Raw genomic sequence first — 13,826 nt, 5'->3', positions numbered from 1 at the left:
GAAAGTCAATGATTTGAAAGTCTTCACGGATCAGCGAGGCTCAGAAGTTAAACCCCCACGGCAGCACTCACCTTCTTGGGTTTGGGCAGAACAGCATTGGATGAAATGCACAAGCTGATCGGCCCACTGGAGGGGGTCAGCTGGATGGTGGGGGTAGTTCTGAGGCCAGGTGACCAAAGGCCAAGACTATGTTGGGAACATTTGATGCGGTTTCAATTCATACAAAATCTTGAGACGGTGAAATAAAGGACATGACACAGTAAGACTTGATTTTCATACTGTCTCTTGCGATATATGAAGTTGCAGCTTACATTTAAATGCCATAACCTTTAGCAGCCACATATTCCAAGAAAAACATGGTTGGTTATAATATGACCATAAAAAAATCTGACAACATAAACCAACAAAATGTTAAAAGCAATTCAATAAATACTGTACAGCATTAAATATTTACAGACTCAATACTTATACTAAGGTGGTGATGAGCAGAAAGAACACTATTAGTGGTTTTATGACAACAAAATGCATGTAACTGTGGGATGACACCACGTGAATATACTGGCCTTGGAAGAGTTAAATGAGTGCTGCTTACTGTAAACGCATTTACGTGTTCTTTCGTCGGGATCATTGTGCTTCACTGTCAGTAAAAAAACCGCAGTAAAAACAATCGTAAACATTCAATAAAATCTTAAAGACTTCCTCAAAAAACGCAGTTAAATAATATAAATAGGCATTTTTCATTGTACAAACATAATGTAAACCAAAATATTACAATTAAAACCTACTGAAAAATGATCTTTTTACAGAAAATAAATCTCAGGAAACAGAAAATAAATTCATACTTAGTGAACCAAATGAAACAGCTCCAAATGAAATCTCAGTGTCTCCTTAGTGCAGAACTGTCCACAAACTTTTGTCCCTTTCCTCCTCACACGGGTCCTTTCCAGTTGTTCCTTGTGACGCAGGGTTGGTAGCAGTGGTGGCTCATCACTAAACAAAGCAACACGAGAGATTAATCATTGACTGTCATCAGTCAAGCTGACCCTCAAATGAGAATCTCACACTTGTGTCTTTCTCACCTGGTGTTTGAAAGACAAACGCCTGAAGAACTTGTTGAGGTCAAACACGCTGGGTTTTACAGGTCCCCCATTCTTGTTGCCTTCCTCTAGTCTGACAATTTGTCCTTTGGCGATGGCGGCTCTGAGGCTCATGCTCTTGACTATCCGGGCGCCGGGCTGTGAGTCAGGTGTGGGTCGGGAGGATACGGTGATGTAGGTGGCGTCTTTCTGGCGCTCCTGGTAACTCACTGTCAGGCGCAAAGTAGGAGGAAACAGGAGTTAAAACATTTGTGATGCTTGAACATGAGTGTTACTGTGTAATTACTAGGTCTTCTACCAGACAGCTTGGTGACCAGACTTTTGGATAGTGAACGATAAAGAATATGATACAAAAATCAATGCATTAAAGCAGATTTGAACCTTTACCTGCTGAGGTGACTGCGGTGTCCGTGGTACTGGTGAGCTCCAGCAGGATTTTGGGATGTGCAGGATGCAACAGGAAAAGTTTTCTAATGAGTGGCTCCACTGCAGCAACACCTGGTGCCACCTACACAGCCAGCATGGACAGGTGAGTATTTCAGTTATTCAGTTATTACTCAGTTTAAGGCAGTAGCTGAAATGCACAGTTCTCCCCCCAAATCAAAAAATCATGTTTTGTCTTTGTCTGAAAAACATCAGTCTCTCTCCAGACATCATGACCCGGTTACTCAAGATAATCCACAGACCTTGTTGTGAGTTGTTTCCTGTAGGAACTATTTTCTTTCTACTGAACTACACCTGCCAACCGTACCACCCCACAGAAAGATGGATGCACCTACTGCTTGCTCACCTAGCACCACTGAGCTAGCTAACATTTCACACTGCCAAGGAGGACGCCATTCAGTGTTTGAGTTACACGGAAGCCAGTGGGACCTGAGCACCAATGAAAGCAGTAAAATCATACTTTTTTATCACAAGTAGAGCCGTTAAGGTTCATATAGTCATAGCAAACTGTCACGTTACAGGGGTCACACGCAGAACACAAGGTATGTGGATTGATCTTAGACAGTATATGAAAAGACTGACTCACTTAACATGGAAGCAAAGTTCACATGCATGAGTTCTGCCCAGAAACGTTTAGCATATGCCACCAGCAGCACAGGTTAGCACAACAAGCGGACTGGCATGTGAGTTAGTCACACTATGGCAAGCATATATGAAAAGCTGGAGTTCAAAGAACCGCCTTCAACCTGGTCAGTAATGGAGAGAGAGTTGTGACGAGGATGTCGCTGCTTTGCTGTTGTAGGGAATGTGAATGGAAACAACATGCTAACGCACATTCAAACAAGGTTTATTTTATATTACTCTATGTATTGAGGTATTTTCAATTTCATACTACACAAAATGTCCTACATGAAACTGCACACAACAAGGTCTGTGGATTGTCTTGAGTAACCTGGTTATGGTTTCTGGGAAGAGACATTGCTGTTGAGTTTTTCATATGTAGCTTTTTGGCCGCTTTGAGCACCACAAACTGAGTGCCATCTTGTTCCATTATGTTGGAGAGAAGGCAGACATCTCTACAGCTGATATCTCCAACACTCTGCAACTCACACCAAAACAATCTAGACTAAATAACAGCACTACAGGTAAAAGCAAAAATATGTCTTTTTTTTATTTTGGGGTCAACTGTCCCTTTAAATAAACTGTGCTCATGATTCATACACAGCAGATTTCCTTTGTGTTTCATACATATTTTTGTATTAACAGACCACATATTTGCCTCTATAATCTTATTGTTCTCTACAGCAGACTCACAGTTGCCTTGGTAACATTCTTCACCATTCTGATTGGATCGCTGGCCCAGAAGAGGAAAGCTGATTGGCCAGTTGAGGTGGAGATTGCTGAAGGTTCCAAAACAAGGTGAGGACACACAAACTCTTCCGACCAGAGTGTGTGCCCATTCGACCCATTGACAATCTCAGCCTGGAGGAGAGACCCGGTATAGTTAAAGCAAACACAAAGGTCAGGTAGATACATCCTTAAAAAGTCTAAATATTTTTTCTTTTTTTAATATTCCCAAACACAAAAAAGCAGTGTAACCTTGCATTAACTTGAGACTTGATGTATGAAAGGGCTGTTTGTTTTACCTTCATGATGCCGTTTGCTGAATGCTGAATGAAAAGATCAAGGATTCCATCATCGTTGAAGTGTCCTGGGGCTGGTTGGCTGAGGCAGGCGAATAAATATTTTAGGGAAATTTAGCAAAATTCTGACACACAACTTTCTTTGATTTCAGCAGTTCAGAAAGCTTCAGCTGCGTTGTCATGTTGGGATCTATGGTGGGGCTCTGAAACCCCTCCCCCAAGTGATAAGTGTCTATCAGTTACTCACCATGTGTTACCTTGAATTTGTGAAGAAAACTTTTTTTTCTTGCATGCAGCCACAGTGAACAAAGAATCCAAAAACAGAGATACTTCTTGATGGAACTGAAGTCACAGGGGTCTGATGAAAGCATCCGCTCACAAACTTTTGCACAACTCGTGCAGTGTAATCCAAGACTCATTTATGCAATCGTATGCACAGTACTTCCCAAACAGACAGCCCTTTCTGACAGAAAACCGAACTGAAAGCTAAACTCATCTGTGCTGTCTCCTTGGCCAGACTCCAATGACAAAAACAGTAATTTTACCTTGCTGAACACAGAAGCTGTTGGTCTACCACCGCCTTGATCTGTGTTTTGTTTGTGTTATTGTGTGACTTTGGTGACTCCAAACTAACCCTGTTAAAACACCAAAGTCACACAATAGCACAAACAAACTAACTGATCGAGGCAGCAGAAGCCCAGCAGCTCCTGTGTTCAGTGAGGTAATATTACTGCTTTTTTCAATAGAGCCTGGCATTAAGAGTTAAGCTCAGTTCTTCGTAGGAAAGGGCTGTCTGTTTGGGAAGTACTGAGTGTATGACTGGATAAATGAGACTTGGAATATACTGCACGAGTTGTTTGCAATTTTGTAAATGCATATTTTGATATAGTTTGCTTTTGGATTCTTCGTTCACTGTGGAGGCATGCCAACATAGGTTTCTTCCATAATTTAACACAGCACAGAGGGAGTAAGTGATATACAAATAGTCATTTGGGGGGTGACGTATTCCTTTAAGTCAATTTGTGTAAAACAAAGCAGTGGTACTGTTGGCAGTAACACATACGTCATGTAGCAGGCTTTACCTGTGAATGGGAGCGGAGTTGTGGGTCCATTCTTTACGCATGTCCCTCTGTCTGAGCACTGACAGTTTGCTGGAGCCGTACACCAGCACCCAGTCGCTCTTGGTGAAGTTGAGGTTAGAAACAGTGTCCAGGCTGTTGTGGTTGTTGCCAAAACCAGCCACAAGAGGGAGCAGGAACCCCACGTGCTCTGATCCCCTGAAGAGAAGATACCAAAGGTGTGATTTTTGGCTTCTACAAGTCTGAAACTGTCTCATAAATCAGGTCTTACCATATTTTTTCACTGTGTATACAACCCAGAAAACTGAACACTATGTTTCCCCAGTAAGTTAAAAAATCAATCCCCTTTCCAATAGTGAAAATGCTGGTAAGAGTTGAGATGCTCGAGTCATCTGAAAATTGTATTCTTTCTTGGGTGACTTTGGTGTTTTTCAAACCTGGGCCATATATTCCCACCTTTTTGTGTCTAAGTAACTAATGAGAGCAACAGTTTTTGTAGTTGGTCCAGTATTGAGCAGCCGACACTTGCCAAACTGGCTGCAACGTAACCACTCCAGGCATTACGTCCACCAAAAAGCTTGTCTTTGCCACAGACAGATTCAGATTGTTGTTCTTTTCTGACAACTTAGGGAGAGGATCCCTACAGAGATAAACGTTATGTTGAAGAGCAAGATCTTTGCCTTTTTGTTTAGCCAGAAACAGGCCCAACATTGCCATCACCAAACCCACCAGACTCCATTTAAATAAACAGTAATTTTAGCATTGTAAAACACACTTCATTCAAAGTTGACAGAGGCAAAATAAAACTCACAAAAAACATTTTAGTTAATCTCTCCATCATTTTAACAATCACCAACTCTGGTTTGGTTGAAACCCTTAATTCACCATTTAGATGTGAAAACATGCTGCCTCTATACACGCTAAAATGACAGTTTATTTAAATGGAGTCTGGTGGGTTTGGTGATGGTGATTTCAGGGCTGTTTCTGGTTAAACAAAAAGGATCTTACCCTTTAACAAAAAGGTCTGTCTCTGTAGGGATCCTTTCCATAATGTTGTCAGACACTTAAAAAAGTTATCTGAGCCTGTCAGTGGCACTTTTAGTGATTGATGGTGCGAACATGCCCTAAATGGTTACACTTAATTCTTGCTCAATGCTGCACCGATTTCATAAAGTGTTGTTCCCATTAGTCACTTAGAAACAAAAACAAGGAAAAATAGGATCCAGGTTGAAAAATACCAAACTTACCCTTTAACATGTTTGCAAGTAAACTGTAGTTTAAAGATTCTTCTAGATTTCAGAGATCAGTCTTCAAAGTAAATTGTAAAAAATGTTTGAATCTACAAGATAATGTTAATAAAGACAATGAAGAATACAGTTTTTCAAATAATATGACAATAGCAATAATGTTTTAGATTCAATTCAGGATTTACAAGTCTAAGCAAGTCAGAGTTGTGTGCCAGTCACTGAGGCATACCTGTAAATGTGTATGAAGGAGGAATTTGTTGTCTTGAGCCCCTCCCACCCTGGATCCTTCCTTTTCAGTGCCTGAGTTAGGGGCATTTTGCCAGTGGCGCGAATGTAGATATCACGCAGAGAGATGGCCTCTACATTACCTGAGAGCAAAGACAAAGTCTTGTAAACCCACAGTTCCAATAACTCTGAACACACATGGTGACTGTTGATCTTTACGTTCATATTGCTGTTTTATTTCTTTACCTAGTCCAAAGAGGATGAAGTATGCCCCTTGTTGTGTCTCATGCAGTAAAGGACCTATCAGCTTTCCCTGCCCAGTGAGGCTGAACGGCACAGGATGTCCCAGCTGTGCCCCCGTCTGCCCAGAGATCAGTGTCACAGAGAGATCCAGAGCCTGACAAAGAAAAGTTATGCAGTCACTGAATGCAAAAGTTTGGAAACACGATCTGTAAACTTTACGCTCATATTCACATAAAGAGGGAAGCGGCTGTCATAGCTGTACCTCGTCTGCAGGCAGGGTGGCTATCAGCAGATCTGGGACTGAGTCACCCTGGAGGTCTGGGAGTAACACCGCCTGGGATTCAATGTCCTTGAGCTGGACCAACCACAAATTCTTCCCTAGGGAGTGAAAGGTAATCTCTTTGACTCTGTTTGAAATGGTTTGAATATCACAGGGGGATTGGGCTTATAGAATTACCTCACTTGTCCGGTTTGGGAGAGAAACTGAGCTCAAGTGTGTGCATTTTTTTGCAAATAGGCTTTAGAATAAGCAGACAATAGACTGAGACAATATACAAACAGACAAAGGGTTTGTAGAGGTGTTTAAGAGAAACTTTTTGAGCATGCTTGCTACCTCAGCACACAGCACTTCTTAGCTATTTATTCAACCTTTATTCAGTCCTCAACATCTACTACCTGGTGCTCCTTTTAAGGTAGCTTGTGTTTTTCTGTAAGCGTGTTTTAAAGCTCTAGTGTGTAGGATTTAGGGGGATATATTGGCAGACATAGAATATAATGAAATAAGTATGTTTTTTTTAGAGTACAATCACCTGAAAATTGTTTTGTTTTATGTTCCCTTAAAATGAGTCCTCGTCTATGGAGTCTGCCATGTTGCACTGCCATGTTTCTACAGTAGCCCATAATGGACAAACCAAACACTGGCTCTAGTTAGGGCCATTCGTGTTTTCAGGTCAGCCAACTCTGCGACGAGCAGCATAGGAAAAACACTTATTTTTTACGTGAAACTGCTTTATTCAGTGTTTTTATCGTTTTTTATGTCAGGGCCCATTTTTTTGGAGAGAAATAGACCACTATAGATAATTCAGATCAAGCCAAAGACCGCTTGAACATCTGTATCAGAAATAAGGTGAGCACACATCTAGTGGCCCCTCTGAAACAAGCTGAACATTGTTGGAAAAACTCTGATATGTAACATCAGACTGCTTTATTTAGTGATTTTACCAGTTTTAATCACCTGGTCTGTTTATTTTGGAGAGGAAGAGACCTCAGCAGATAATTTGGCTCCTGGTTAAAACCTCTTGAACAATGAACATCGAAGGAAATCTAACCAGGAGAAGTTTCAGCTGGTTGCAGTCTGCAATCCTCACCACTAGATGTTGCTAAATCCTACACACCCCTCCTTCAGTGTGTCCTATCTGGATGTGATGTGATGTGTGTTACCGTCTTTTTAAATAGCAGTTTTTACACATGCAAACTAAAGACAAATTTCTGTCATTTGCATCCAAAAAGTAGACAATAAATTATACAGTCTGATTCTATTATTCTAATGACTAAGTCCTGTGACACATTAAACAGCAAGCTGCGCGTCCTCTAACCTGTGGTGCCATTGACTGCCGTGACTGTGGATTTGCTGATGAGGAGGACCACAGGTGACGGCTGGGTGTTATACTGCAGACCACACTGGATGTACGTCACAGAGTCCCGCGTGGTTTTCCTCCATAGCTCCTGACCGCTGACTGCAGACAGGGCCACAACACTGAAAACTGGTAGGAAGAAAGAGAATGATTAATGAACGAAGTGGGAAAACAATGCATTTTCAATACTCATAGGTTAAAGGAACAGTTTGAAAGATATAGGGGGATTTAGTGGCATCTAGTGGTGAGGATTGGAGATTACAACCAGCTGAAACTTCTCCTGGTTAGAATTCCTTCAGTGTTCATTGTTCAGGAGGTTTTTATCTGGGGAGTCTCTTCCTCTCCAAAACAAATGGACTGCGTGATTACAACTGGTAAAAGCAGTGAATAAAGCAGTTCTACGTTACATATCAGTGTTTCTTCTACGCTGTTAGGCATGACCCAGACGGGCTGCTCATCCAGCACCTGCTAATCTGTGCTCATCTCTTTTCTCTGATAACTCAAGATCCAGACGTTCAGAAGGTTTTCACCAGGAGCTGAATTATATGCAGAGGTCTCTTCCTCTCCAAAACAAACACTTTGACTGAAAAAAGCAGTTTAATGTTAAAAAACATGTGTTTTTCTGATACTGCTCATCGCAGAGGGCATCTAACTATGGTGACCAATGCCAAAACGTGGATGGGCCCTCTCTAGAGCCAATGTTTGATTTGTCCATTCTGGGCTTCTGTAGAAACCAACCTGGTCTCACTCTGAAGTCATTGAAATCCCATACTTGGGGCAGTGACTTGCGGCTGCAGACACTGACAAAAAAAAGGCTTTCTTTAACATTGGCATGATACGCGGACGGTTGCAGTTATGGTTTAAAACCAGTAACTTTAGTGATTTAAACCAGTAAAAACACTGAATACAGCAGTTACACATCACAAATCAGTGTTTCTCCGCTGTTTGGCGACAGACAGGCTGCTAGCCAAGCACCTGCTAATGTGTGCTCACCTTTTTTCTCTGATAACCTAAGATCCAGATGTTTAGAAAGTTTTTAGTGTGTGCCGGATTATCCGCAGAAGTCCTTTCCTTTCCAAAACAACCAGATCAGGTGATTCAAACAAGTAAAAACACTGTCTTTCAGACGCTCTCATTGCGGAGGGGCTGCAAATAGCCCTATCTAGAGCCAGTGTTTGGTTCGTCTGTTCTGGGCCACTGTAGAAACATGACAGTGCAACATGCCCAATTTCTATTTTCAGGTGATTATACACTAAAGAAAACATACTTATTATTTCATATTCAACTTTTGCCTGTACATCCCCCTACATCCTACACACTGGACCTTTAAAGAAAGAGAAGGAAAATGAGATATAAAGTTGAGGGTGATTAAAAGGATTCCTCATATACTTTTGTTCTCTGGCAGATGGGTGTCATTGGTCAGTTCAGTAACACCCAGAAACACATCCTCCACTGAGTCACCATCGACATCCCACAACGCCAGCGCAGGTGGAGTGACACCTAGACAGAGAAACCACAACAAGGTGAACACCACCCACCTGTAGAATGCTTGTCAGTGTTCGACTGAAGCTTATAAGCCTGCCAGTGGGGAGAAATGTGTAAATCATAAAAAGGAATAAGAGTAATTAAGTATCAAAGCATTAATGATTACATTTCATGGCTAAGGTGTCTGCGTTTGATTTCTAAAATACTGGTTAAATTACTTATGTGTTTTTAGAGACACAATCTGGCTAAGTTTGTATTTGTTTTCACTCTGCTTTGCTTTCATAGAGCATGCTGAAACAGGACAGACAGATGCTCACAATCCTGTATAATTATGTCGACTAATTAAAGGGTGAGCCAGCATTGTCTCGCCACAGAGACTCCTTAGTATGTTCTTATAAAGAGAGCATTATAAGTGGCCAGTTGAGAATCTCAAACTCTTCAGTCATTCTGTCTCTGACAATGTGGCTACCGTAAAACTTTGACATTATTCTCTTTACCTCCTGCATCTCCCAGTGCTCTCTCCCACTGCAGCCTCTTTTCCAGATCTCCCTTCTGGCACGGGATCAGAAATGCACACAGCAGCACGAGCAAGGCCGCACACACCAGAGGCACCAGGAAAAACGCACTTCGGACAGCATTCCTCATCCTTATCCTCTTCTCTTCCGCATCAGCACTATGAACCCCCAGCCCTGCACCCCCCAGCGGCCCGGGCCCCCCTCTGTCCTCGCCGCCCCTGTCCCTGCCAGTGTCCCTGTGGCTCCAGTACTGCATGCCTTTCATATCGTCTCTGTCCTGTCTGGATTTGCTGGGGAGTCGTTCTCTCCATTCGTCCTCCTCTTCCTCCTCGTCCTCCTGCGCCTCGTCTTCGGCCCCCATGAGTCTTCCAGATCTGCCGCCCCGCAGCTTGGAGGAGCCCGTGCCGAGGCAGCTGTCCCTGCCAAGGCCATTTCGGGGGTAGTTGAGCACGAGGTCGTCCTCTTCGCTCTCATCCTCGCTGTCTGCTTGGGTGAGGGGGTCGTACTCCCCGAGCTCCGAGCCCTTCTTCCCTGCAGAGGCACATATTAGTCATACACAATTCTCTTACAATACTGATCCTTCCTTTACTCTGGCTACATGAAATTAAAAAAATAAAAACAAGTATTGCAAAAATCAAGAGATATAAATATAAGATAGAATAAAGTATTTCATACACATCTTGATCTGTTAAAACTAAACACAGGACAGCATGCTTTATATACGTTACCCCATTAGAAGGGTAAGAATAAGAATAAAATTACTGTTTCTATTATTTCATCTGTAACATCTTAATACCACCACCACTACCACAATAACTACTTATTGTAATAATTAGTATTATAATAATTACATGAAGGTTATCTTGAGGTTTTAAAATGTTGAAATATATATGTATTGCAGCCTGCTCATATTTGGAGATCTAAGACTATAAACAAAGCAAAAGAAAATATTAAAAAAAACAAATACTACAACAACTACTAATTGTAATAAAAGGTTTTATCTTAAGGTTTAAAAATATAAATAAATAAACAAATAAATAAATAAATATTGTAGCCTGCTCATATTTGGAGACCTAATTCTATAAATAAAGCAAAAGAAAAGATTTTTAAAAATTATACAACTACTAAGGATGTTTTATGTTACTGTTTTCAAAATAATTAATAAATAAATAAATAAATAAATAAACATTGTAGCCAGCTCATAATTGGAGACCTAAGACTATAAATAAGCAAAAGAAAATATTAAAAACTAAACAGTAATAATGTTTTATCTTAAGGTTTAAAAGAATATATAAATAAATAAATATTGCAGCCTGCTCATATTTGGGGCCTAAATAAATAAATAAATAAATATTGTAGCCTGCTCATAACAGGAGACCTAAGACTGCTCATAAAGCAAAATAAATTATTAAAAACCAAATACTACAACCACCAATCGAAATAATGTTTTATCTCAAGGTTTAAAAAAAAATATAATAAAATAAATAAATAAACATTGTAACCTGCTCATATTTGGAGACCTAAATAAATAAATATTGTAGCCTGCTCATAATTGGAGACCTAAGACTATAAATAAGCAAAAGAAAATATTAAAAACTAAACAGTAATAATGTTTTATCTTAAGGTTTAAAAGAATATATAAATAAATAAATATTGTAGCCTGCTCATATTTGGGGCCTAAATAAATAAATATTGTAGCCAGCTCATAATTGGAGACCTAAGACTGTTAATAAAGCAAAAGAAAATATTAAAAACTAAACAGTAATAATGTTTTATCTTAAGGTTTAGAAGAATATATAAATAAATAAATATTGTAGCCTGCTCATATCTGGGGCCTAAATAAATAAATAAATAAATATTGTAGCCTGCTCATAACAGGAGACCTAAGACTGCTCATAAAGCAAAATAAATTATTAAAAACCAAATACTACAACCACCAATCGAAATAATGTTTTATCTCAAGGTTTAAAAAAATATATAATAAAATAAATAAATAAACATTGTAACCTGCTCATATTTGGAGACTTAAATAAATAAATATTGTAGCCTGCTCATAATTGGAGACCTAAGACTGTTAGTAAAGCAAAAGAAAATATTAAAAACTAAATACTACAACTACTAATAGTATTAATGTTGTATCTTATTGTTTAAAACAAATTATAAATAAATAAATATTGTAGCCTGCTTATATTTGGAGACCTAAGACTATAAATAAAGCAAAAGAAAATATTAAAAACTAAACAGTAATAATGTTTTATCTTAAGGTTTAAAAGAATATATAAATAAATAAATATTGTAGCCTGCTCATAACAGGAGACCTAAGACTGCTCATAAAGCAAAATAAATTATTAAAAACCAAATACTACAACCACCAATCGAAATAATGTTTTATCTCAAGGTTTAAAAAAAATATATAATAAAATAAATAAATAAACATTGTAACCTGCTCATATTTGGAGACCTAAATAAATAAATATTGTAGCCTGCTCATAATTGGAAACCTAAGACTGTTAGTAAAGCAAAAGAAAATATTAAAAACTAAATACTACAACTACTAATAGTATTAATGTTGTATCTTATTGTTTAAAACAAATTATAAATAAATAAATATTGTAGCCTGCTTATATTTGAAGACCTAAGACTATAAATAAAGCAAAAGAAAATATTAAAAACTAAACAGTAATAATGTTTTATCTTAAGGTTTAAAAGAATATATAAATAAATAAATATTGTAGCCTGCTCATAACAGGAGACCTAAGACTGCTCATAAAGCAAAATAAATTATTAAAAACCAAATACTACAACCACCAATCGAAATAATGTTTTATCTCAAGGTTTAAAAAAAATATATAATAAAATAAATAAATAAACATTGTAACCTGCTCATATTTGGAGACCTAAATAAATAAATATTGTAGCCTGCTCATAATTGGAAACCTAAGACTGTTAGTAAAGCAAAAGAAAATATTAAAAACTAAATACTACAACTACTAATAGTATTAATGTTGTATCTTATTGTTTAAAACAAATTATAAATAAATAAATAAATATTGTAGCCTGCTTATATTTGGAGACCTAAGACTATAAATAAAGCAAAAGAAAATATTAAAAACTAAATACTGCAAATACTTATAAGTATTAAGTATTTAGTAATAAAATCGTGGTTTAGTTATAAGTAAATAAATATTGTTGCCTGCTCATAATTGGAGACATAAATAAATAAATAAAGCAAAAAATCGAAATAAAAAATAAATACAACTACTAATTGTAATATTAAGTATTATAATGATTTAATAAATGTTATCTTGTGATTGAAACAATTATAAATAAATACTGTAGCCTCATAGTTGTACACTAAGACTAAAAAATAGCTAAAGAAAAGAATACATACTACAACACGTATTATTACAATAACACAAGTAATAATGCACATCACTAGTAATTACATAATAACAGTTTATATACAGTAAAATATTTTTCCTGGCGTCACATGTGATATTTATGTTGATACTTGTCTTGTTTACCCTCCAGGGGCCGGTCAGTTTATGTTGGGTTACCGTTAGCTAGCAGCTAGCTTACAGCCTTTGATGGAGAGATGTCAACATGCTGCTCCACACACACAGAAAGCCTCCTCCATGTTTAATTACATCATGTGGGCAACATGTCCATTAAACCTGAGCCGATATGGGACACATAATAAGTGTGTGTGTGTGTGTGTGTGTGTGACGAAGCGGCGCATTAAATGAATCAACTGCATGTACCGATACAGATTCCTCAGAGACCACCAACGGTTGAACCTGACTGATAATGGCTTCTTCTGTGAATTATCATCTGATGTAAGTCTGTGTCGTCTCTTTAAATGTCTGGTTGAAATGTGTGTGGCGCATCTTACCGGGTAATTTGAGGGCACGGGACAGAGCTGCAGCCATTTCTCTTCTAACGGATCCGAGAGACAGCGACGTGAGGAAGCGGTGATGAAGAGCTCGAGGGCACAGACCCAGCAGGTTGGATCTGCGCCTGTCCAACTGCATCCTGGGAGTTGGAGTTTTTACTACAACCAGTGTTTTATGGCTGGATTCTTACACCTAACACCACAAAATTAGTATTAAAAAGAAGTTATGTGTTTATCTTGGCTTATTAGATTGTTTTCAGAAAATTCACATTACATTTATTTACACAAATGTTACATATTAAATTAAATAAATTCAAGTAAT

The 13,826-nt window shown here is 38.5% G+C and overlaps 1 protein-coding gene across 1 annotated transcript; it reads right to left on the bottom strand.

Moving 5' to 3' along the window:
• Positions 1-266: 266 nt before the first annotated feature.
• Positions 267-13,657, bottom strand: fam234b (family with sequence similarity 234 member B). The gene is made up of 13 exons (XM_033643981.2): positions 13,505-13,657; positions 9,595-10,143; positions 9,002-9,112; positions 7,574-7,741; positions 6,241-6,356; positions 5,982-6,132; positions 5,740-5,878; positions 4,267-4,461; positions 3,188-3,266; positions 2,856-3,023; positions 1,485-1,605; positions 1,080-1,306; positions 267-990 (listed from the first exon to the last, which is right to left on the bottom strand). Exons 1-13 carry the CDS (start codon positions 13,641-13,643, stop codon positions 988-990), a joined length of 2,166 nt encoding a protein of 721 aa, XP_033499872.2. The 5' UTR covers positions 13,644-13,657; the 3' UTR covers positions 267-987.
• Between the last annotated feature and the right edge of the window lie 169 nt (positions 13,658-13,826).

This window comes from Epinephelus lanceolatus, chromosome 18 (genome assembly GCF_041903045.1).
Source record: "Epinephelus lanceolatus isolate andai-2023 chromosome 18, ASM4190304v1, whole genome shotgun sequence".
NCBI classification, from domain to species: Eukaryota; Metazoa; Chordata; class Actinopteri; order Perciformes; family Serranidae; genus Epinephelus; species Epinephelus lanceolatus.
Note: the sequence above shows the minus strand (reverse complement) of the source record. Positions and strands in the feature narration are given on the sequence as shown.

Excerpts from the sequence above, each read along its gene's own strand:
- fam234b (XM_033643981.2), bottom strand. The coding sequence starts at position 13,643 with ATGCAGTTGGACAGGCGCAGATCCAACCTGCTGGGTCTGTGCCCTCGA. Across the intron at positions 3,267-4,266 it reads AACTCCGCTCCCATTCACAG|CCAACCAGCCCCAGGACACT; the intron begins GTAAAGCCTGCT and ends CGCCTGCCTCAG. Across the intron at positions 1,606-2,855 it reads AGAATGTTACCAAGGCAACT|GTGGCACCAGGTGTTGCTGC; the intron begins GTGAGTCTGCTG and ends CTGGCTGTGTAG.